General features: G+C 36.6%; 1 protein-coding gene across 2 annotated transcripts in view; it reads right to left on the bottom strand.

Annotated features, from left to right (window-relative positions):
- LOC103704212 (truncated transcription factor CAULIFLOWER A) overlaps positions 1 to 23,672 on the bottom strand; it is a 34,546-nt gene extending 10,874 nt beyond the window's left edge. The window contains exons 1-7 of one of the 2 annotated variants that reach the window (XM_008787408.2): positions 23,330 to 23,672; positions 12,896 to 12,974; positions 12,723 to 12,787; positions 12,543 to 12,642; positions 12,269 to 12,310; positions 2,673 to 2,714; positions 2,440 to 2,570 (exon numbers count right to left, since the gene is read on the bottom strand). In XM_008787408.2, the coding sequence (XP_008785630.2) occupies positions 2,440 to 2,570; positions 2,673 to 2,714; positions 12,269 to 12,310; positions 12,543 to 12,642; positions 12,723 to 12,787; positions 12,896 to 12,974; positions 23,330 to 23,514 (644 nt within the window). In that variant the 5' untranslated portion in view covers positions 23,515 to 23,672. The remainder of the gene's footprint in view (positions 1 to 2,439; positions 2,571 to 2,672; positions 2,715 to 12,268; positions 12,311 to 12,542; positions 12,643 to 12,722; positions 12,788 to 12,895; positions 12,975 to 23,329) is intronic. The other variant, XM_008787409.2, reaches the window with a different exon arrangement.
- Between the last annotated feature and the right edge of the window lie 3,031 nt (positions 23,673 to 26,703).

Genomic DNA, 26,703 nt, shown 5'->3' with positions numbered 1-26,703 from the left:
AACCGGACAATATCTGGCAGGGGAGCCCCGTGTTCCCCCCTCATGTGGCCCCCATGTGGGCACTGGGTGCCTCACGTGCCTCGCAGAGGCGGGGGCGTGACATTTGGTATCAGAGCCGAGGACGGCTCTTGTCCGATGGTGGGAAGGGTGTGAGGCCCAATAGTCCCACATCGGAAAGACTCGTTCCAGAGCCTGGGCATATGAGGCGGGTGTCTCCAAATCCTGTAGACGCGTTTTGAGTGGAAAACAAAACCGGGGAGGGGTGAAGGACGCTTGCGTGAAGCCCCGGAACCGGACAATATCTGGCAGGGGAGCCCCGTGTTCCCCCCTCATGTGGCCCCCATGTGGGCACTGGGTGCCTCACGTGCCTCGCAGAGGCGGGGGCGTGACAAGAATTACTCGTGATAGAAAGAATAAAAAGCTTTGATTATCTCAAGAGAGATATATTGAAAAGGTGTTAAAAAGGTTCAACATGAGCAAGTCCAAACTATTTTCCTCTCTAATTGTAGGTCTCTTCAAGTTAAGTTCTAAGCAGTGTTTTACAAGTCAGGAAGATAAAGAAGAATTGAAGAAGATTCCTGAGGCATCTGCAATTGACAATTTGATGTATGCCATTGTTTGCACAGGATCGGATATTGCTCATGTAGTTGGTATTGTAAGTCGGTTTCTTTTTAATCCTAGTCAGAAATATTGGACAGCTATTAAATAGATCTTTAGGTATCTCGAGATTCTTATAGAATCTATTTATATTTTGGTAAGATAAACCTATGTTGGATGGGTACACAGATGTAGACATGGCTAGTGATATAGATTCTACAAAGTCTACATTAGGGTACTTGATGACTTTTTCAGAAGGAGCAGTGTCATGACAATCTAAGTTACGAAAATGTATTGCTTTGTTCACTACGAAGCTCGAGTATGTTGAAGCTTATAAAAAACCTTTATGGGTGAAAAAAATTCTACAAAAGTTGGGCTAAGAACAAAAAAAAATATATGCTTTATTGTGATAGTCACAATGTCATCCATCTCTCAAAGTATCCAACATTTCATTCGAGATTCAAGCACATTAATGTGAGATATCATTGGGTTCGGGATGCTTTGGAGATGAAGTTACTGTCTTTTGAAAAAATCCATACAAATGATAATGGGTCAGATATAATGACTAAAATCTTGTTTTTGAAAAAAATCATTGCTTGTAAAGAGCAAGCAGGCTTGGTGGAACCCCGCACATGAGTCGGGAGAGAGAGATGTGTTGGTATGCTTCCTTCTCATGTGGGACCCACATCATTAGAAACATAAAAAAAGGGATAAGATAATATAACAGCGTTTTTGTTTTCCAAAACAGCTTGACCTAGTAGTATAGTATCTGTAAGAAACCGAGTAACGCGGACTACAGGAAAACAAAAAAAATAAATAAAAAGAAAATGGAGAAGAAGAGAGAAAATGGTCCTACTTTGTCAGATGATCGGATGGTTGAGTTTGTTCAGATTTGGCTGAAATTTTAAAATATTATTTTCAGCATTGAGAGCTACAGATTAAACAGTTTAAATATTTGAAAAACCTTCTCTATTGATTATTTCAAACATCAACATTGGGTGAGATTCTTTCTTTATTTTGTTGTTTATTGTTGAAATCTACCTTATTTGTGATGAATGTTTTTATTGTGGAAGTCAATATTAAATCTTGTTGATGTTTGTATAGTCTCTAGTTGAATTAGAGAGGATCTATTGTAATTCTATTATTCAAAATAGTGGAAGTTTTTTGCTAGACTAGGTTCCGTGGTTTTTTCATTCACATCGAAGGATTTTTCACAGTAAAAAATTATGTTGCCTCTTGTTTATAGACTATTTAATTATTTTGCTTGTTAATTACTTGAATAGATAGTAGATATTATTGTAGCTTGGCCAGTGATATCCCATTTAATTATATAAATATGAAAACAAAGTTTGCAGCATCATTATTTCTTGATTGTAATTTTCCAACACAGCACAAAATACATGCAAGAGTGCAAACTCCAGGCAAATTCATGGCAATAGAACGTCTGAACGGAAGTATATGCTACGGATGTTTTAAAAAACTGAGAGATGGCCATTATTTCCTAACAAGCATCCTTATGTTGCCTATAAATACCCAAAAATACTTCTAGCAGCTGATATACATAATTTGAAGGGAAACTGATTGATTTACTTATCAAACCATTATTCAAAAGAAAATCTAGTTGTGTTCCCATCTTACGGTCACTGCATGAGGTAAAACTATGTAAACAAGTAGGCAGTGTTGGAGCAATGGAACATCCCTTATTAGGCTGGTGGCTATTACAAGTTCAAAATGGTTTTTTACAGCATGCTTGTGTGGAAGCAGTGCAAGAGTAATCGTGCTGACATAAGCAGGGAACATTTTCTGTCTTTAAAATTAGTAACTTGGTCAAAGAAAGCGTACCTGATGTGCAGGGTATGGAAAGAGTCTGTTACTAGGAAGGGGAGTGGTGACGAGGAGCTTGTCTGAGGTTGGCTTTGTGGTTCCCAGTGGGGTTGTTCGGTCAAGGCCCTGGCACTACTGCTCTCCACGAGCTGCTTGAAGACAGTATGGAAATCTGATATCAGAACTTACGAGCATGGTTATGTTACGAAAGAAGAACATTAATATGTAGGACCAGCCGGATGACATCTGACCCTTTTCTCCAGTATGCAATTCTGCTCTTGCAATGACTTCTCCTGTGCGGGAAACCAATAGTCAAATTGCCTATGGGAGACAGAAAACATATTGAATTCCATTGCTTTGCAAAATATTCACGAGGCTGACAGTAATCTTACATTCCAGAGATATGTGCATATTATACATATGCATAAAAAAGAAGCAAAACAATCTGAAACACGACACAATTATACTGCGTGCCATTTTACGTGTGGCATTTTATGTGACATCTATAGAGAGAACCAAATTTTGCAATATGGAAGATTTAGCTTAGGGCCATGAAGGTCCACAGTGCCCAGTTAATTGGCATGATGTTGATTTGACTTGATTAGAATCCCAAGCATTCAAATCAACACAGATCCCCAGAACTTGTAAAATGTCTAAATAGATATTTAAATTTTGGCATTTCCTTCTTGATTTCAGGTAATGAGACCCTGGGGTATCTCAAAGTCTCAGAAAGAGTTAAAACAACTGACAAAGAACTCTCTTAGCCGAGAACTCAATATGTTCTTACATAACACTAGTTAATTTACTAGTTTAGGACTAGAACCATAAAATTGACAATGGAAGGAAAAAAATCTTAAATGAGCCAAATGCGAGTTTCATTAGGCTTGAAGCTTCAAAAATTTAAGATCCAAAACTCGAAGAGTTTCATATCTGACTCGGAGACTGAACAGATAATGTCAGCCAAACGGAGAAAGTATTTTTAAATGACAAAATTACCATAAAGGACATTGCATAGTATTATACAATAAAGCATAATAAAACATAACATATATTAATACATAATATACGATATAGTATAATATTACTGTAATATAAAATATTATTATTATTATATAGTAATATGACATTGCATAGCATAGCATAATGGTAATATAATTATTAGAGTAAATTAATTTTCTATAATATAACATAATATTAAATTATTTAACATAACATATTAATATATTATGATATAATGTAATATATATTATATTTATAGTATAATACAATAATAAAGATATAAAATATTATAATTATTAGTATTAATTAATTTCTCATAATATAACAAAATATTAAATTATTTAAAATAACATATTAATGTATTATGATACAAATATTTATTCATTGAAATGTATTTATTTATTATCTTATTTATTCATTCATTCATTGATTCATTTATATAAATATTTATTTATGCATTTATTTATTTATTTATTCTTTTCTTTTCTTTTATTTTATTTTATTCTCTTTTATTTTCTTTCCTTTTCTTCTTTTTTTTCCATTTCTTTTTCTTTTCTTTTTTTCTTCTATTCTTCTCCTTCCTTCCTCTCCCCCCTTCTCCGTCCTTTTCCTGCCGCGCGGTCAGCAGCACCGGAAGGGGGCCAGGCCACGGCGGCCGCGGGAGGGGGCCGGGCCATGGCCGGCGGCACCTGCAGCAATCTCGGCGGCCGCGGTTGGCCCCCTGGGAAGGGTTCTCCTCCTGCGTGGCCGACGACGCCGAAGGGAGTGCGGCACTGCGGCGGTGGGGGAGAGGGAGGGGGTGCGGCGCTGCAGCGGGGGGGGGGGGGGGTGTAGGGGCGTGGGTGGAAGAGGAACAGACGGTGAGATGAGGTTTTGGGGAGAAAATTTATTTTTAAAATGAGGGTATTTTGGTCAAAAATAGAGCTTCCCGACAAAGCTGAAAACAACATTTTCGGAAAGTTCCAAATTGAAGCTTCTCCCCAAAAGCTGTTTTCAGCTTCCCGCAAAAGCTGAAACAGCTTTCCGAAAATTTTACCGAATATTATTTTTTTATCTAAATGTATTTTTGGAGGGCCAAAAAGCACTTTCTGGCCCTCCAAAAGCTCCCCCAAACGGGGCCTAAAACTCTCAAATCATGAGTTTCTGATGCTACGTCCAGAATTTATGAGCAACAATGAGTGATGCACTTTCATTTTAGAATTTCTAGGCTAAACAAAGGTTTTAAATACCATAATACAAGGACTTACTTGTCACGGGACTGCACAGTATATACCGTGGTATGCCCCCATGTTTAATAATTTCCAGAGCAAAAGATCACCTGTTGAAACAGCATGTTATAGCGCATGGTCGAGGAAGGTATGGGAGACAGTACCAGTACTATCAGTATTTGAATCCTTAGGCTGGACCTCGGTGAGTTTGAAGTTTATAAAGCGGAAGTCTGTTCGTACTGAAACTATTCAATCTTGCGTCTGGGCAAATGGAACTTTTCAATTTAGAGTTCCTGAACCAAACGATCTGAGATTCATATGGTAAACTCTCATAGGGTTTCATTACCTAATCCTCTTTAAAAATGATGCTGGATCATTTTTCTTTGACCAGAAATCTGTTAATCTGAAACTTTATATCACACCTTTATTACCTGTTTTCAATTAACTGAAGTCTTATAATTAAGAGTTTTTGTCCGAAGATTATATAAGTTTCATTTTAGTTTCAGTATGATTTAATATCACTAAGTACCAGCGATCAAACGTTGCTTGGATAACCAAGTTTTAAGTGTGAGGTTCCTCATAATCTCAATGTGCAATTTCTGCTCTTAGTGGCCGACGTTACTTATATCCTGACAGGCCATAAAGAAGGATAAAAGTACTGCACTGCTCTCATTCTATGAATCTTAACTGTCTGTCATTAGTGACAAGGTGATGTCAGAGGGTCCACATAATAATAGGATCACCAAGAGTTTAATCAATGATTTCGATTACGTTCAACCTAAAGGTTTTTTCAATCATTTTTCAGGAAAATGAGGTTGCAGAATTCAGGTTTGAGAACTTGAGTGGATGAGATTATTACCTTGGAGATCGGAGATCCGGGTTTCAGGTCAAAAAAATAGAAGGCTATCACCGGAAGTAAAGCCCTCTTACTTATTCATTATTTGTTCTGACATCTTGTCCCATGCTTTGCAGGGTGTGTGCACCAGCCGGGAGCTGGAGACCTATGTTCTAGCACTGGGGGCTGGACCTATTTCTCAGTTGCTCTTTGCTGACGATTATCTCATGGCCAATATTGTGGTACTAAAGATGACTCTGTTGAGGATTGAGCATCTTCTCCAGAGTTTCTTGTGGGGGTCTCACGGTGGAGGCTATGGGGTACATCTGGTGGCCTGGGAGCAGGTTTGCCTTCCCATAAGCGAGGGCGGTCTAGGAGTACAGTCTCTCCTGGAGAGGCGTGAGGCTTTTATTGCTCGGCACACAGCTCGCTTCTTGTTGGAGCCACATGGGCTCTGGAGTCAGATGATGGCAGCCAGATATGGTCGAGGGGGCTCAAAGATGGTACGGAGTGGCTGCCGAATCTTCTTTGTGTGGCGTGAGATTGGGAGATACTTGCCGACTGTGTTGGCAAACACCAGGTGGCTGAAAAGCGATGGAGGGAGCATCGATGTGACTGGTGATCCATGGGTGGATACCTTTTCTTTGAGGTGCTAGCCGACCATGGTGGATACTGAAGCAGCAGAGGGGCTCCGAGTGTGCGACCTCCTAGCACGAGGGAGGGCAGAGTAGGATGAGGCCATACTACGACAGTTGTTCGGGGTACACCTTGCTGAGAGGATCCGGTCCCTTCCAATACCAGGATGTGAGGGGCCAGACGTCAGGGTTTGGGGCACCTCATACAGGGCCAGTGTTAGACTGGGAGACCTATCCCGGGTTATCCAGCGGGAGCATGAGCAGGGGCCGGACTGCACCTGGATCTGGAGGTCCGGGCTCCACCCGAGGGCAGCACTCTTTTTATGGAAGGTGACGTGGGACTGCCTACCGACTAGAGCAGTGCTGAGCAGGCATAGTTTGGGGATCCCTGCGGAGTGCGGGGCTTGCGGTGCAGAGGTATTAGTGGACCATGTGCTATTCTAGTGCACATGGGCGAGGTCGACATGGCAGTGATAGGGATCCCGGAGGAGGTTTGGCGTGAGAGACGACTCTTCCTACAGATGATACGACAATGGTTGGCTAGTTCTTGGACATGTCAGGAGGCCATCAGAACGACTTGCACAGCCCATCAGATCTGGCTGGCAAGGAACGCTCGCACCTTCGGCGAGCGCAGGATGTCGCCGAGGTTTGTCGCGGAGTCCGCTCGAGCACTGGCGATGGAGTCCAGACCCACTATCCCTTAAGATAGACCCTTGATAGCTCGGACACCTGGGGTTCCTTCTCTGCTTAGGCAGCTCTTCGGATGGTATTTTTCACCTGGGAGCCTCCACCTCCGAGCTTCCTCAAGATCAACTTTGACGGGTCGGTGCTGGATGGAGGTACACGAGGCGGGGCAGGCTTTGTTATACAGGACCCTCACTCCAGGGTAATGGCAGTGGGCGGCTGCCAGTTATTCGATACATCAATTTCGGGGGCGGAGTTGCGAGCTGCCTGGGCTAGTCTTCGCCATGCGCGGCAGGTGTTGCAGGCTGGCTCGATCATTCTGGAGGGCAATTCGGCTTCGGTCATTGGGTGGATTCGAAGGGGTCTGAGTGGTGAGAGCACAGACCACCCCTTGATCTGGGACATTGGGATGATGGTGAGGGATGGTGTGGCCTTCGAGGCCAAGCATATATTCAGAGAGGCCAACAGAGCGGCTGACTGGGTGGCTGCCTACGCGGTCCCCACTCAGGATACGCCCTGTGGTCAGGAGAGGAGGAGCTGCCACTGGCACTCTGCAAGCTTATGTTTTTTAATTTTCTTAGGTGTATTCATACGCGCATTGTTTGAAGAATCCGTCAAAGCAAAAAAAAATGCCCTCTTTGGACGCCAGAGCATCTTGTTTGGCGATAATATCTGCTTTATTGCATAGTAGTTAAGAATCAGGAGTTTGAAAAGGAGTTAACTAATGGTGGGCGAGATAGGAAACTTCGTAACAGCCCTCACAAGAAAAACACCTCTCAAATGGAATAAATAATCCTGCTCGGGGAAGTGGGCTCCGAATGTTTCCAAACTCCTGATTTCTTCTCTCCAAATGTTTCTCCCCTTCTTAGTTCGAACTCTAATAGAGCCTTATCCAATGGAGAGTGCCTAGCCATCTAAAGAGGCCCTAAAAAAGTGATCATAGCATAGATTAGAATACAAAAAATAAAGAAGGGAGAAGTAAATAGTAACAAGAAAAATTTATAGAAGTCTTGAGGTAAGATAGTCAAAGGACCTATCTATCCTTTCTAAGGATTGTAAGCCTCAAACTTGCTTCATGACATCATGTCAATTTGCCAAAGGAGAAAAGAAAACCAATTGGTTCAACAATCAATCCACAAAATATATCACACAAGGTAACCCCCACTATTATAGCTTCTCCTCTTCCTAACCTTTTTCTTAAATAATTCAAGTTAACACCTTCATACAACAAAGAAAATTGAAGTTGGTCAAGTTTCAATAAAAAGAGGAGGTTCATCAACAAAAGGAGTCAAATCAATCAGCCCATTCGGAACAATACAATGTTAGGCCGGAAGTATCCAACATTTTCTCCATTTGAATAAGGGAATTCCAAAACCAACAAGAAGTCATAGATCAATTTGCCAAGACAAAAGGAAAGGCCAACCAATACATCAAGTAGTTGAGCTTATAAAGATTAACAATGTCATCATATTCGGATGAAAGATGAGTCAAAAACTGATCTATTTAGGGTAACTTGAAATAGGCAGGCTGAATTTGCCATTTGATTCCCAAGACATCCCTAAAGCCGTTGAAATAGGTGGAGTTAGAAAAATTTAAGAGGTGGGATGCATTGGGCCTGCCAATTTGGTAGGATGGCTTTAAGGCTATTAGGAAGCGTGGAATGCCCAGAACAAGCAGCAGCAATGGTAGATCTTACTTATCCATTTGGTAAGACTACTTGGAACTATCCAAATGAGCCAAATGTATATCATTAATAGTAGGAAATTTTTACGAGGCTGCTGCTCCCATTTCAGAATCTCTAAGGCCCTGTTTGGGAGCTTTTGGAGGGCCAAAAAGCATTTTCTGACTCTCCAAAAGCACTTTTAGATGAAAAAGGATATTTGATAAAAATTTCGGAAAGCTGTTTTAGCTTTTTTGGAATAGCTTTCTAGGAGAAGCTCCAATTTGCAACTTTTCGAAAAAGTTGTTTTGAGCTTTGTCAGAAAGCTATTTTTTTAACCAAAATACACATAATAAAATATAACAATTATATACTTTGTTCCTTTATAAATCTAAAAATCTGCTGGAGCTTTAACAAAGAACCCTAGCCGTGAATTAAACTCCCTTCCATGCAAGAAAAGGTATTCTTGTTTCCTATTTTTGTATGCATCTTTTGAATCATGTTTTAGGAGAAAAGATTTTTAATTTCTTTCTATAAATATTATACTATAAATATAATATTATATTACATTTATCATAATACATTCATTGATATGTTATGTTAAATAATTTAATATTATATTAAATTATTATGCTATAGTATACAATGTTATATTACTATATTATAATAATATTATATTACATTACAATAATATTATACTATATTATATATTTATATATTAATATATGTTATATTTTATTAATCTCTATTGTATAATACTATGCAATGCCCTTGATGGTAATTTTATGATACAAAAGTACTTTCTCAGTTTGTTTACCAAACATATGCTAAAGTGCCACAACACTTTAGAGATGTAGTTACTAAACAATAAACAACTTTTTATAAAAGCTCTACTTCCAACAGCTCTACTTCCAAAAGCTCTACTGCCAACAGCTTCCCCAACGGAGCCTAAGATACTCACTCTAGTACCAACTTGTTGAGTGCTTTCTATGATTCTTTTTCTTTTTGGGGGACCTACTTCCCCACCCTAATTCGGTCTTGCTTGCACTTCCAAGTAACTATGCACCTATGCAAACAAAAAACTGGGCCTAATTCTACCACTCCATTTAGTAAGCAAGGTTCTCGACCATCCACTTTGTAAAGAAAGCTAATTGACTATGGCCATGTAAACCAAGAGAATGGACCACTCTTGACCATTCCTCAAGGAAAGCAACTTCATGACACTAAAATATGTTTTACATGCCCTCCTCGAATAGGTGGGTTCAAGAATTACCACGAACAAACGGTCAGGTAGATTTCTCTTAATGATTCATCCATCTTAAGTCCTACAAATATTTCTTTTGCTTGTTACTTAAGAAAGAAAATAGTATCATTGCACGTCATACCAGACTCTACAAAGCAGTTGGCAACTTTTCGAAACATTCCTACCAAGCATAAGGGCTTCCTTGTTTGCAATAGAAGTGAAAATATGATTCCAAGTACAATCTTCCCTTCTAAACCTTGAAGCTTAGGAGCAGGATGAATTCAGTACGAAACATAACTGAGTTTTGCTGCAGACCTGAACTGTGAAACTCGAGCAGACCTAAATTGTGAAACTCGAGCAGACCTAAACCGCACTTGAAGGCACAATCTTTGAAAGTATCAATTAAGATGAAAATATCTTGCACCATATATATATGAAATTTAATTAAGTTGGACAATATGCAGTGTTAAACCTTTGGTAAAAAATTTAACAATTCAAACTCATATCACGATCCCTATCAAAAAATTTGGAGATCCCTATCCTAATCTGCATCACTAAAAAGGCTCTCAAAATTGGAGATCTACATCGTTGATCATGATCTGCATTACTAAAAACGCCTAGAAATTGAAAGGTACAAGTTTTATTGGATTCTAACATATACATCAAGTGGGTGCTTATATGAATGGTTTTAATGATATTAAACCATGATTTGGTATAATATAAGCATTCAAACTTATTAAATTTTAATCTGTATATATTTTAAATGTAGATCACGATCAATAAAGTGGATTTTGAATTTAAATACTATCATGTACTTTAGCACATTAGCATAATGGGCAGCAATTTTACATCCATATAACGAGTAAGTTAGAGATAAACAAGAAACGCAATCTTTTATTTCTAAGCATTTTTACAAGTGGAGACAATAATCAGCAATATAGATCTTTGAATTGGATGCCCCATCATTGATTTTGGAATAACGAATCTTCGTCAAAGATTAAACTCTAAGTATGTAGGACAACTCAATCTAAATTATCTGATCCCTGTCAAAAAATTTGGAGATCCCCATCATGATCTGCATCACTAAAAAGGCTCTCAAAATTGGAGATCTGCATCATTGACCATGATCTGCATTACTAAAAAGGCCTAGAAATTGAAAGTTACAAGTTTTATTGGTTTCTAACATATACGTCAAGTGGGTGCTTATATGAATAGTTTTAATGATATTAAACCATGATTTGGTATAATCTAAGCATTAAAACTTATTGAATTTTAATCTACATATGTTTTAAATGTAGATCACAATCAATAAAGTGGATTCTGAATTTAAATGCTTTGTCATGTACTTTAGCACATTAGTATAATGGGCAGCAATTTTACATCCATATAATGAGTAAGTTAGAGATAACAGGAAACGCAACCTTTTGTTTCTAAGCATTTTTACAAGTGGAGACAATAATCAGCAATATAGATCTTTGAATTGGATGCCCCATCATTGATTTTGGAATAATAAATCTTTGTCAAAGATTAAACTGTAAGTATGTAGGACAACTCAATCTAAATTCTCTAATAACTATAATTTGCGTATTCGTTTTTTTATATTGCAAAGATAAATTATTCATACTATTTCACCTTTCGTCCAAAATCCCTAATCCCTAACAAATTTTTCAAAAGAGCCCCTATCAAATGTTAAAGATGGTACTAAATATTATGCTGACCAGCCGAACCATTTCAAAAATGTCGGGATCAAATACCAAAATAAGGACCTAACTGACTATGAACATCAAGCTTGCAAATGACCCCATTCAAACAAATGACCACCAACATTACAAACACATGCAAAATTAAATTTTGTATAAAACGTTTTTGTTAATTTGCACAATTAACTATTACATATTTGTAGGTTGGTAAATTACGATTGCTAACCATCAGATGCTGGAAAGGAAAATGGTTGACCAAAAGCTCTTCTGACAATTGAACGAAAGATTGTGATAATAGGCAAGGCTACTTAAGCATCTTTTCTTTGGATTTTAAAACAAGCTGCTTAAATTCTTAGAAAAGGGCTCCAATTTTGCAATTTGATAGCTCCACCAATTTTATAATAAAACATTTAATAGTGAGGGGAATTTTATTAAATATACATTTAAATGAGCATCAAAGCTTATGAATATTAGCACTAGAATACTGTGCAAGAACATTTTTTAATGTGGAGGAAGAAAGTGAAATTGAGGTTTTGAACGGTCATGCACAGAAAAAAAATTCAAGCATTGTATCATTGAATCAAGTGGCATAATGAAAAGTTCAAGTTTTAAGAACTTGTGTAGTCAGCCCTATCCATTGTTAACCTAGCATATTTGATTTAAACTGCTATTTCTTATTGACGGTTTTTGACTAATTGATTCTTAATTATTCTGACCATGGAGGAGAATCATAGAAGTATAAACAAATTCATTTGCAATGTAACTCAACAATAGAAGGTAATGTTGTGAATGAAAAGGGAACTGGATTGCCAAAGGAAGTTTAATATTTATGTAAAATGAAAATGTCATTTAGAAGACATCTAACATGGATAGTGGAACGTGCCTTTTGCTGAAGTTCAGCAATTGAATCAAATAGAAGTTGGTTCTGCAAAAGAAAGAAGCTCTGATAGCATTAACAAATATTCATCATGTAAATCACCGTCAGGAAAGGCACAAAGCACTCCCCTTGTATTGAGTACGATATGTAATGCATGAAATGGAAATTTTATAAGTTGCCGCGGTAGCAGTTAAAAGGGCATAGTAGAAGGAAGCAGTATTTATGGAAAGCTTATGCGGTTGTTATAATAGGATTGCAAAAATGAGGAAGGTTGATTTACCTTTCTCGATCTTATACGTCTCGAAGCACTCTCAAGCTGTTGCTCCAGTTGTTGAAGTTCTTTAAGTGCCAAGGAATCGAGTTGTTCTCCCATGAGATGCCTGAAAGTATCACAATGTGGAAACCCATGTCAGGTATTTGCATGACAGGTAACTGTGTTTTATGAACACCATTTCAATACCTTTGACTTTTTTGTAGAGACTCAACCTTCAATTTCAGTTTGCCATATTCATGAAACCAGCTTCCCTGTTTAGCAAATTCACGATAATGTTAGATATCTTGCAAATTTGCTGCGTGAGGAGGAATGAAGCTTGAAGATGATGTCTCAAGTATACTCAATCTTAAATCTCATACCTGTGACCCTGGATCTTCTTGTGCAAGGGGTTTTTCCGGATTTGAATAACACTGGTAACGTTCGAGAATCTTTTCCATGCTGTTAGGAGGGGCAAATCAGCTTTTCACTTTTTCTATTATCTTACTACAGATTTGAAGACGTGGATTCAGTTCATGAAGTGTCTGAAAATTCTTATCCATTTCTTTTACAGTTAGATGCATCTTAGATATCATTTTGTTAACAAGATTGACATTTGAAATGCCACCATGAAAAAGCTTCAATCATCAAAGACATAAATTTTTTGTTAAACTTATCCAAAGGTACCAAGCTAAAAAGAAAAAGAAAAACTATATAAATTGAGGCTTTAACATGAAAAGGCCTCAGTGACACACTGCGGCAGCTGGTTACATGTCTCCTCTCTGACGGTTCTTCATAATGATGGAAAAAGAATATAGCTCTCCCATTCTAGAAGCGTGCCATACATTTTTATTGTAATTATATTTTCTTGACGACTTAACCAACTACTTAAAACAAACGCCAAGTTCAATGCTTAAAAGAGGAATCGCTCTTTTGCCTTGTTTCCATCAACAGTTAAGTGTATGTTTTGCTTCTATCTTCGTTATGTTGCAATGGTGCGAGCAAGAAAAATTAAAGAACAGTGGAAGTCAAAGATGCACCACAATAGAAAATCAAATTTATGGTGCTTCTTATTCAGGAGAGTGAGCACAGCAGCTTATGTTTGTGTCCCTATATATCAAGATATATGCTGTTTGGTGTAATGTCTCCATGTATCTTATTGTAGAAAGCCAACACGTGTGTTTTATATGAGTAAGAAATTATAAGAGCACCCCATAAAGGATATAGAAGAGAAGGAATGATTTGAATGCAACAAATGAAGCCCTTCTGTAATGTCATACTGATCCAATAGATCAAATATTTAACAAGCTCACAAATGATTACTCAATTAGTTACATATGGGTCTTAAATTTCAAAGACAAATAAATGTCAAAGGAATGCCCAAAAAGAGGAAAAAACAAAAGATTATTGAATTTGTCATACTGCATAGGACCCTGGACAAGCCAAGATAGAGGACATTCACAGCATATCTCTCAGCAACATCAACACTAGACAACCTATAAGAAAAATAGGATTACAAGGCAAATAAAGACATGCTGCAGAATAAGGTAATCAAGTGATTACACCACCTAATTGAATCTGGTATTAAATAGGTTATTAGAGACATGCAAAATGAAAATAGTATTAAAGCTGACCTATATGAGGCACTGTAGCATGAGCTCTTTTGGTACTGTCTATGAGCTTGTTCTTGGTATTTTTGTTTCTAGGTGACCTATTCATTTGCAAGGTGCTAGGACTTAAACATGGAAAGTATGTGAATGTTGGAGGTAGGGGTATGCCCTAATTAGTCATTTGTATGTTTAACATGCAGATTGGCTAAGAAGATTGGCGGACAATAGTAATTGGCATACGACTCTACCAACGAGTAATAGTAGTTAGTGTTTATCGATTATGGCTCTGTCATAGATATAATAGTGACCTTAGTATTTAGTCTGAGAGTAGTAATTTGATCAATGATATTGTTAAATGGTAAATATTTATGATTTTATTTATGCTATACACTAGAAACCATATGTAAAATATGAATGATTTATATATGCATGATTGGCTTTATGACTTATTTTAATATATTATACTAAAAAATACTTTATTTTGTAATATCTGTTATTTTATTTAAATGACATATTGACATGCAAAAACTATGCTTGATTCGGTAAGATAGTAGAAGGTTTACTTATTGAGCGGTGTCACTCATATATCTCTATATTTCTTTTTTTCCTCTCTAAACAAATAAAGTCAATATAAACAAAGGATCATCCAGTCTTGGAGTTTGTGTTAGCACGCTTAACAATCTAAATAGAAGACCAGATCTTTAGTTTTTTAGTTGATTATAAATTTATAGTTAATAATTTTTTTGAATATTGAGGATTATGGATTGATTTTATGTTTCAATTTAGACGCTCTAAACTAATTTTGGTTGCAATTAATATATAATAAAATTAAATTCCTATTTATTCTATTAATTTTGAGATGAATTTGAAAGCTAATATAATGTTGGCTTCGTGTTGTTGTGGGTTGTACCCCTCGGTAGCACGCCATATCATACTCTGGATCTAGAGCCTATACAAAGAAATTTTAATCTCTTGGGTGGTTGGCTCTAGGATATAGATCTTGAAAAGTTACTCAATTTTAATACATACATGTATATATATATATATATATATATATATATATATATATATATATATATATTAATCGAGCATCGTTTGACCAAATTATGGTCTTTGGAAGTTTGGATTGTAACCTACTTTTTGATATGGTGGATCCTACTCCTAAATCCTATTTAGCCATATTCGTAGTAGCCGAAGTAGTCCACATCAAGTTTAATGATCCTCTTAAATGCTCGTAGTGATCAAAATGGTCCACATTGAGTCTAGTGGTTCGCCTGAATCGATTTTTTGTAGAGAATTTAGCTCTTGCTAAATCAAAACTGAAGATAAAGAAATACCTATTTTTTGCCTCATAATTGAACCACTTAACTTTGCTCGGAGATGATTTCCAACCTTGGTCTTCTTTGCTAGATAGTGGATCCTCGTCTTTGGATATGAGATAACTTCGCTACAAGAACTGTTGGTGCTTGTGTTGAAGGCATCACTAATCGAGATACAATCTTAGTAAGTTGGACAATCTTCTTCTCTAGTTATGTGAGATATTCCTTCATCTCATTATCTATCGAAGCAGAACTAGCAACCATACTCGCTTTTGTCTTTTAATGTACTTCATGTCGGGTTACCCCCGCATGCGTTGCGATGATCGCAGCGGAAACACACGCGCGGGGTCGTTTATCTCATGAATGTTCTAGAAAATGTAGATTTCAAAAAAATTCTGAGTTCTCTAATTCAAAAAATTATAAAATCTTAAGAAAAGATTAAAATTACTAACTTGATTAATTTCAGATCTTAGAATTCATAATTATAAAGATTTTATCTTTACCTTTAAGTGGATAGATCTTTACCGCTATCTGATAATTGAAGATTTGGTTCGCTTGAAGCCGCACAATCGTCCAACCTCTACAGGTATCCACACGAGGTAGATCGCTCCAAGCTCCTTAATCTCATCGGAGTGCTAGCTCCCTTGCAGAAATCACTTTTGATGGCTGATTTTTTCTCTCTTTCAGTCAACTCCTTGATTGCTTTGAGAGAAAGAAAGAGGAAGAAGAAGGACAAAGAGAAAGAAGTGCCTGCACCTCCTTTTCTTCTTTTCTTTGCACATGCCTGAAAGGATGAGAGGAAGAGGGTGGGCGGCTGAAATCAATGCACTCCAATTATTCTCAATCCTCACGCCTCCCCTCCTTTTATAGGCATCTCATGCCTAGCTAAACAAAGAATAACTTCAATGAGAAATCATTTTTTAATTTGTCCCTCCAAATTCTTCCCAACTCCTTACTTAAATTGGATTGGAGAGAATCAAGGAGAGGCAACTGCGCCTCTCCTTGTGCCATGTGGCAGGCCAAGAGGAGAAGGAAGAGGGGTGGACGCCCCTCCTCTTGTGGTGTGGGAACCAAAGAAGGAAAGGAGGGGCGGACGCCCCTCCTTTTCTTTGGTGTGTGACAAGGAGGAGGGGCGTCCACCCCTCCTTCTTTCCTCCCTTTGCTTCACACGCATGAAGGAAGGGATACTCCCTTCCTTTCATGCATAGGTTTTCTAATCTAATTAAAAAACATGTGATCCCTCTTGATTAATTAAATTCTAATCCAATTAAAACCTAATTTGTCCTCCAAATTGATTCATATAAATCCTAATCCAATTAGGATCCAAATTGGACTTCATGAATTAAGTTTCTTATCAAATAAGAAGTTCTAATCAATTAGGACTTTTCATCCTTATCCAATAAGGTTAAGTCTAATTGATTTAGTCCAATTAAATCAATCAAATTGTAATCCAATTGTAAATCTTTCTTTTTTAACTCACTGACTCTTAGTGGGTTAAATTATTTGCCAATCAAATTGACAATCAAAATCAGTTGCAATTCTAAATCACAATCCAACCATCGGAATGATCAAAACCTCTTATGTATGTGACCCATAGGTTCTATTCTATCTGGTAGTGAGATATATTATGATCTCCATCACAATATCATTGAAACTTCTTTCAATGGGTTGAAACAATTTCAACTCTTCTCTTCAGAGTTCACTGATTATCAAGTGAATGCCTTCGAATCTCACAATCCACTAATGACACCTGGCAGTATATAATGACAATCCAGCAGAACGAAATAAATGAACCTCAAGGTGCAGTTAGTGTATGATACAGTACCTCTATCGTAGATTCCAACAAAATGGATGTTATGGATAACTCGTCAAACTCCATCGTCTGTCATATGTCAAAATTTATTTGACTCAAGTTCGAGATTGAAAAACTCTTTTTTCAAAACTGCCCTGGCCAAGATCTTTCGAACTTAGTCTCATAAATCATATAGGATCACTCCTAATCTATCAAGATCGATAGATCCCTTCTAGATGCAACCTTAATCCGATAGTAAACCTACTGCAGTCAATTTGCACTACAAGGACCCTGTTGGATAGGGCCCATGTTCATGTGCTCATCAAACTACAGTAGCCACACCGTGAGTAGCTGAGGCATTACAGGTCTAAGTACCAGTCATACAACTATAGCATCAAGTAAGTTACTGACGAGTGGATAGACATCTAAGTTACTCAGTACCCTTGTTCTCTAACAAGCACTTGCATAATTACTCTAGTGTCACCACACTGTGAACTTAAGACTCGTCCATCAAGAAGAATGATATGTGCACTAATATCATCGGATCGATTATCGTCCTTCGTGATAATCCATCGATTAGGAGCAATTCAGAAATTAATTACCTAATGACACATGTCTTAAATTTTCAACTCTTGAGAATATGTGTTATCATCTTATTAATTTCTAGGATGATTCATGGACACATAATAACATAAATGAAAAGAATGCCCAATTTTATTAATAAAAAGATCAAGTACAAATTTATGTTCCAGAACAATTACAATGCGTCTGCCAAAATTGGCTTCTATGGCATATTTCTAACGCTTCAAATATGGATAGCCCTTCTCTCTTCTGCTTGTACTGCTCATGCATTTAAACCACAAATTAAGCCTCCCATAGACATAGAGGATCAACGCTTTGATACTAATTTGATCCCTTAGATGTAAAGAATAGAGGCTCTGATACCAACTTGATTTCATTGGATCAAGTTGGAATTTCACTAGGTAAGAGCATGGCCTTGATACCAACTTGATCCAATAGAATCAGGTTGGAATTTCCTCAACCCACTAAAATTCTACAGGAGATGTCCTTCAACTTTTAAGATACAAGAGTTTTATGCATATAGCTACATTAGAGGGCTTTAAAAATTTGACTTAGAAAACTTTTAAAATTAAAATTTTTGACACAGAACAGATGGGTCAAATATTAGCAAAAATAAGTTATTAAAGAATTTATACTGATAAGTTGGCAAAGTATGTGCACAAAAAAAGGGATAAAAAATATACTAGCAACATAAAGGCAAATGAGAGAAGACTTTCAAGGACAAGAAATAAGATAGAGCCATCTGATTTCTTAATAGCTAGGAGAAAATAAGGAAATGATAGATGGTAGCAGACCATAGTTAGGATTTATGAAATTTAGAAGGCCAAACACTTGCTGACAAAAGATCCCGAGTTATGGTTAAGATGCCTTAAAAAAAGAGAGAACATTAGGAGCACAGTCCCTTAAAGAGGAACATATGACAAAATGGATGAAAGGGATATGAGCAAAAAATACAAATATGAAGAAAACATGTTAATGTTTGAAGAGAAGAATGCAAGAAAATTAGATGTCATGAACAAACCGATATATCAACAGTTGATCATAGATAAAAAGAACAAAATAGATCTCGGCAATCCATTTTAGATCTTAGAAAATGATCAAACTTAAACACATATCAATGACAACAATCATATCAGTAAACATAAGAATAGGCTTTTAGTATGGAATGAGAAAAGGAATTGAGAGAATAAATCTAATAAAGGGTTTGATTGTTGGAAATAGGATACTACCTTGAAAGCCATTTGGTATATTGGACATATTATTTTGAGACATCGTGGGTATCTCTTCTACATATGGACATAAAAGTTAGGGGGTTGATATGTACGAACTAGAAAATAGTTCAAAAGTTTTGCCATTGTTTCTGCATAAAGGGATCATTCTGGACACTAGAAAGTTGTTCACAACTACGGGTAAGGTTGGATATTGCACTAATATGGCAGCCATTATGTATAGTATCCAATAATGGACTGAAGCAGTAATTTCACAATCATTAAAGTAGTTAACTTTACATATGCATAGTGGATAAGTTTCATACTGGATGGTCAATGACACAACACCATCTATTGAAAACCATTGTTGGAGTTAGAGATGTTGATCTCATATGGATAACATGAAAGTTAAAAGCCTTGTATTTCTCTAATAAAGCAAGGGAGAGCATCATCAACCGCCCCCCCGCCCGATTAAGTACCAGTTGGGCTGTCCTTCCAAATCCTTTAGAGTGTAATTCTTGGATGATCTCTCTCATGAAATAATTTGAGATTGTAAAGATAGGATTATCACCATGCTTGAAGGAAGATCAAATAGCTCCAAAATCTGCATCTTCATCGAATAAGTCTTTTAATAGCTCAAAACCCACTATTTCTATAGAGAGATACCAAATAGAATATGTTGTCATGCATGTTAGCTGCATGGTCAACATGCTAGACTCGTACTTGATCATAAAGTTGAACAACTAAAAGAAATATAGCCCATTTTCTGTATTGATGATTAAAGCAATGATTGCCATTAGGGGGGGGGGGGGACAAAGTCTAATTGTCCGAATGGAGCATAAAGTCATATTATTAGAGGTATGTCTTCCAATGTCGGAAAGCCTACAAAATAGTATAAAACTCTATATCGTAGATGGAGTAATTGATGTGGCTTCCATTCAATTTTTTGCTGAAGTAGGCTACCTGTCAATCCTCTTGAGAGAAAACCTTATATATTATATCATCACTAAAACCTGATATATTAATGATGAAATGATGATATTATCCCCAAAAGAATCAAATTATAATAATATTTTAACAATTCATGTTATAATAATTAAAATAAAATATAGATCCTAAGTTTGTGTTGGTGTATTGTTAAAACCAAACCAACTATCATGAAAATTTGAGAGGAGATTAGAAATATGATAAGATGTACATAACACCACATGATTCTAATTGGAAACTTAATGACTTTTTCAAATGCATTAAACTACTGAAATTCATAAGCCCTACCGTCATTAACCCTTATTTGAATTTAAATCACAATCCTATACATCTCGACCATAGAAAGTGGCCACGTATATATATTGCATGGGCTATTTTCAAAATAACTGGTGCAATCGGATCACCTTTAGATTTCACAATCAATGAGGATCTTTTCTAGGTACGCTTCGTTATGGTGCTTAGCTTTTTTATTGTTAAATTAGACTTATCTTTTTCCTTTCATACTTATTGCTTCTTTGAGTCCTAATTCTAAAGTTAATCTTCTCCCTTGTCCTTGCTCTTATCGGTTTGTTCTTCGAGACCAACATGAATCTGAATACCATGCTTAATACTATTGCCCAAAAGATATAAAATATTTGTTGCAATACTTCGTTAGGAGTATTAGTAAAACTTGTTACATGATAACACTAGTCAGATAATAGTTGCAGAAGGTTGGGTTCGGCTTGGGACTTGTAAGTTATTTCATAGTAGTTTTATATATGTTTGAGATTAGTAACTAATTAAAAGTATATTATAAATAATTCATTAATATAGGGGCATGCATAATATCTTTTACCAACTCCTATGAGAAAAATGTTTAATACTTATTGGTTATTGGAGGGATAATAATTTAATGAAATTAATTATATGTTATTTTCAACTTGATTTGATCTGATCTATTTAATGAACAAGTTATATAAGTTGTGACAATTTAACAATTAGGAAAAAATAGTTTTTGATATGAAATCCACTATCAATATTGTAGTGATGAACCATACCTAGGTAATGGCCTAAAATGTCATAATCAAAAACTTGCATGGAGACCAGATTTAACTAAGAATTTGGATCACTCATTCAACTTGATTTGTATTAATAAAATATAAAAAATTAAACTTACTTAAAATATATAATATAAAGTATTGTAAGTATTTTATATTAAAATACCACTTTTTATTTACAGCATGAATAAAATGAGTCATGAATTATCTAATTTTAAAGGACTTTAGAAAAATATATACAATTATAGAAATATGTTGAATTATTGATAATAAAATAAATTTATTCATTTTTTGTTTTCTATAAAAAAGAGGATTAATTTTTTTATGAAAATAATTAATTGTTAAAATATGAAATACATAATATATTTGAAATGAGTATATTTTATAATATAAAAATTTTAGATAAATATAATAAATTATAACTTTATACTAGCAGCAAATGTTGTCATGGTGGCTGAGTAGCAGGCAATATTATTTTTGGGCTCTTTAACGACGATTTTTCAATCTTTTGCCATAAATAAAATTGTCACTAAATATTTTTTTCTAACACTTTATATTTTGGTCACTAAAACTTTTAACCACTGGATCTTTAGTGACTACCTAGCGACGAAACATTGTTGGTTACTAAAAACTTTTAGCAACAAAAGAAAAGTTTTATGACTAAATTTTTCATAGCCAAAAACTTGAATTTTTGTAGTGAGCACAAAACGCTGTAGTTCAAGAATGGATTGTGGAGCCATGAGGACAGTTATTTCGACAGTAAGAAACTGGGCACATGAATCATAAAACTAGAGAGCAAGATGTACATGAAGTTGCCACATGTTGATCTCAATGCACTTGCGAAGATTTCATTCTAATTAGCACGCTCTGAAATATGCAAAATCTAGTTTGTTGGAGTGACCAGGAGTCAAGGAATGAAGCCGCACTGATCTGAAAATGACTCGATCGGCAAGTTGATAAAAGGAAATGTAGGAAATATAGCAATGGCAAAAGAGGAATTAAGAGGGTTCAAAAGAGCACTTCTTGGCTGCAGACCACCAGTGGAAGACAGTCACAAACTATTAACATTTGAACCATGCTTATAGGAGTATGGACGAGAAAGCAAAAAAAGAGAAGGATTCTTCGATCTCCATATCCAATTGTCCAAGATCACGGAGACAAGAATCCAACACCTTGAATCATCAGACAAAACAATGCTCATTCACAATCTCAAATCCTGCAGATAAAAATCTGGGACAAAAGTAGAAATCTTAAGAACAAGTAGAGCAAAGCATGAGGCTTCAACTTGCTCAGAACTGCAACAGGGCCAGCTTTCCATGCTAACAGGAGCCTAGTGTAGAACAGCAAGCTACACGGAATAAATCGACCGTGTCGGCCTAAGGTGTAGAACAAACACCAAACAAAAAATTAAAAAAAAATACTGAACGAAAAATAATTAGGAGAGAGAAAAAAGATTTAATTATAAAATTAAGCTTAACAAAAAAGCTCGCTCTCTCACTAATAAGTCTCACCCCAAAGATAACTATTTTAGAAGGAATAATTAAGTAGAGTAAAAATAGAAATAGAATTCTAAAATCATTAAAACTAATGATTAACTAAACAAACATTCGAATAGAATTAGGACTTGTCAATAAATCTCACCACCCACAAGCACTTAGGGTAACCAAAAATATCAACCATCCGAGTAGCAGTAGCAAAACCAGTTCATGAACTCGATTGGTCCTTTCCAAAATTAACAAGCAAAATAGAGCCAATAGAGTTGGAGAACTATAGCATTTGTCGCACCATCTCCAGCAACGAGAAGGAAAATAAATAGCAAATAAATCACTTCTTGCACCTCTCAAGAATAATTTCATATATTGCTACTATTTCTTTCCAAAGGGCAGAAATTATTCTTAAAAAAAAAGTGAAAAAGACGTCGTAGAAATCTACAATTCCCTCATTTTTCTCCTCGCTTTCTTTCTTTAATCAACTACGAAGATAAATGGCGATCGAACTGATCGTTGATTCCTTAAAAGCGCAACAGATTTCTTTCCCAAGAGCAAAAATATCTTAATTTTTTTTTTCTCGAAAGCCTCAAATTTCTACATAGAAACGGAAGAGCAAAAGAAAAATCGCAACACAAAATTCGTCTCTTTTGTTAATTTCTGCTCCTATTTTCTCATCATCAGACATAAAACATCAAGAACGAGAAGCAAGCAAGTGGAAATAATATTACCATTCAGCATCGAATAAAAAACAAGAAGAGAAGGATCACAAGGGACGATCTGGGGGAGGCGTACCTGGCGTCGGTGGAGTACTCGTAGAGCTTGCCCTTGGTGGAGAAGACGATGACGGCGACCTCGGCGTCGCAGAGCACCGAGATCTCGTGCGCCTTCTTCAGCATCCCCGACCGGCGCTTCGAGAACGTCACCTGCCTGTTAATCTTGTTCTCGATCCTCTTCAGCTGCACCCTCCCTCTCCCCATCGTTGATTCCTTCTCTATCTCGTTCGATCGACCGATCCCGAAGAAAACAAGCCAAAATTCTTATCCCCGTGGACAGAGACGAGACCAAAATAAGAAGAGAGGAAAGCAAGCGTATCCTCGTCCTCTTTCTTGTGCGCTCGCGTGCGTTTCTTAGGAAATAAATAAGCTGGAGAGGGAAGAGGAGTTTGGATCGGGAGGAAAAGGTGGTTTTGCTAAACCAGGGTGGTATTGGGGGTTCCGTTGTCTATTTTTGATTGGTTTATCTGACTACGGAAAGAAACCTGTCCACTTCTCATTGGCTGACCGCCGCGCAGTCGCCTTTGTTGCCCCGGCGGGCCGCAGTATTGAGCGCACGTCCATCCGTCCGTACTGATTGGATGTGCCACGCCGCGTGTGCCGCGAGCCAACGCTTTCTCGCCCACTACCACTAATGTCACACCATACGCCCCTCGGACCATTCCTCATGAAAATTGAGACAATATATATATATATATATATATATATATATATATATATATATTTCATAGTTTTTTTAAATTTTCTAAAAATTATTATTATTATTATTATTATTAGAAATAATTTTTTAAAATTTGAGAAATAAAAAAATTATGTATTTTATCATCACCACCGGTAGAATCTCTTACACCTTTGTAACCATCATGAGGCTATCACCGCTATAATTGCAACTTTTACGGTATTATTTAATATTTTGTTACCATCCTTATTACTATCGCAACCACTAACTTTCAATTCTTTTGTCATTATCACTATAGCCACCACATCACCCTAGCAATTATGGTACCCCCACCATATTACTATTGTCCTCACTATCAATATCACTGCTAGCTCTATTATATTGAGAACTGCTATCACCATTTCCACTGCTGCCATAATATTTTTATATTTTAAAAATAATTAATTATATCAAATATATCTATATTTTTAAAAGTTTGAAAAAATAAAAATAAAGTTTATTTTTCTGATTCTAAAAATAATAAAGGAAAGTAGGTGGTGGGTCTATTTACTACAAGAAACTTGAAGATTGGCAGTGGCAAAGGGGATCAATCACTCCTGGAGGTGAGATGATATTACGAGCTCACCATCCGAGTTCTCGTAGACGGTCTCGCCATGTTGACCGGATATATTCATCTTCCTTCGTGCAAATCTACAGTTGGATTGCACAATGATAGCTAATGAAAGCATTTGAAGTGCTTTGAAATTTGTGTGGAGCGCCATCTCCAACGGTTCGTGTTGCGAAAGAAGATCGATCTTTCTTTTGCACTAAAGAAGCAACCCGAACCCACGTTCCCTTGTCTCGTAGAAGTTACTATCGAAGAAATACCAGGGGTCATACATACCAGGAGGAGTACTGTTTGGTTGTACCACGACCAAACTATGATCTGAACTCTGGGTTGACTAATCTTGTTGTATGCATGGTTTATGTGGTGCTTGGTCCTACTGTGTTAAAACAGCAAGCACTGGATTTTAACATATGAATACGCGGAAATGTTGTTGCCTTTTAGGTGTTTGTTCAGGGTTTTCCCTGTGCAAGCTTCCAATCTGCCAATTGAGCTCGACCATATGTAGCCTGTTATTTTCATATTGTACCACAGCATGAGGGATGGCCTAGAAAAACAGTGCTTAGCAAAATTGACCATTTTTCCTGTATTATAAGCGGCCGATCTGCTAATGTATTTATATTCTTTGCAGGTATGTAGATAATTCGATGAGTTGCTCTTTTGTTGCATGAGTTAATTGCAACCATTAAGGTATAACAAGTTCATCACTGATTCATCATTCAGGTTTGCTCGCAATTGCACCTTTCTTGCTTAAATTTAAGAGAAATTTGACATCAATTTTAATGGTCGATATCGCCTATGTGACAGTCATGGAATTCGCTTCATCCTAGCTTGTGAATTTCTTGGCTCAGATTTTTTTCTTTTTGTTGTTGCTTTATTTGAAGGGATAATATGTCATAAGTTTTTGCTCGACCCTATATTTAACGGAAACTTGGTAGTGCAATGATGATGACAATGCCAATGATGATCTACTGGGGCTTGCATCGATCAGGAGCATAACAAAGCACTATCTCACGATCTTGTTTCCAAAGCTAACCATATCCAGGACCCATGAGTTAAGTGATATTTGTATCAACAGCCAGATCTAATCTATTGAATAAATGGAGTCATATTTATTTAAAAGATAAGATACCTCGCTGCTCCTTCTCGGTTAATTATTTTTCGGGGTACAAATATTACCCTACGTCAAAATGTCAATTTAAGATTGAAACCTTATGTCAGATTGCGACGAGGTTGGATTACCTAAACTTATCTATAACATTTAGCAGCCATGTCCTTTGCCTGTAAAGCTAACGACACCAGCAAAAATGCATAATAGATTCATGAGAATAGGGAAATGCACACAAAAAATATTTCCTAGTTCTCATCGTAAGGCCAACGAGGAGCATGAATCAAGTTCTGCTTCTCCTGCAGGTGTGGTTAACGAACCCATGATTTTGCCTCTTGAATCTATGTTGCCTACATGCCACTCCATGAAATTGCATTGGCATGCGAGTATATTTATACAACAAATGCTTCTCTTCCTTTCACATTCGATCCTAATTAGTTTAGACTTTATGTTTCCTAGGAAATTAGATAGAATTTTTGTAAGTAATCAAACAGAATTGGACTGGATTTCCTGTTGAATTGATGGACTGGATAACTCATTTGGACAAGCTATACATCAATCCAATGCCTTCCTAGCTCAAATTTTAAGGGAGGCATTTATTTTTGTCTTTCGCCTCTTATAGACAAATGGTCCAGGACTAGGGCAACATACTCTAAACATAATGTCACATTTTTTGAAACAATAATTCCACAGGGACACATTATTTGCAATGCACTACTATAGTGAACACTCATTTCTTATGGGGGCATGATATAGATGGATTAGTGTGATTGATTGGTTGGCAAAACTCAGGAGGGGTTGAACCAAGTATCGAAGATCATGTAATTGTGATTTCTAAAACAGCAAATCAAAACAAAAAATCGGATGCTTGCCGAGGGTATTTATATTGGGCATGTAGCCCAAATTGACTAGCGTCTGTATATGTACTCTTTTTCCTATTCCTTTACAAGACTTCGTCCAGTAAACGAGTTTCCTTTGTTCTGAGGGACTTAAAAGTGGGGT

Source organism: Phoenix dactylifera, chromosome 15 (assembly GCF_009389715.1).
Source record: "Phoenix dactylifera cultivar Barhee BC4 chromosome 15, palm_55x_up_171113_PBpolish2nd_filt_p, whole genome shotgun sequence".
In the NCBI taxonomy this organism is placed as follows: domain Eukaryota; kingdom Viridiplantae; phylum Streptophyta; class Magnoliopsida; order Arecales; family Arecaceae; genus Phoenix; species Phoenix dactylifera.
This window is presented reverse-complemented; position numbering and strand designations above follow the sequence as displayed.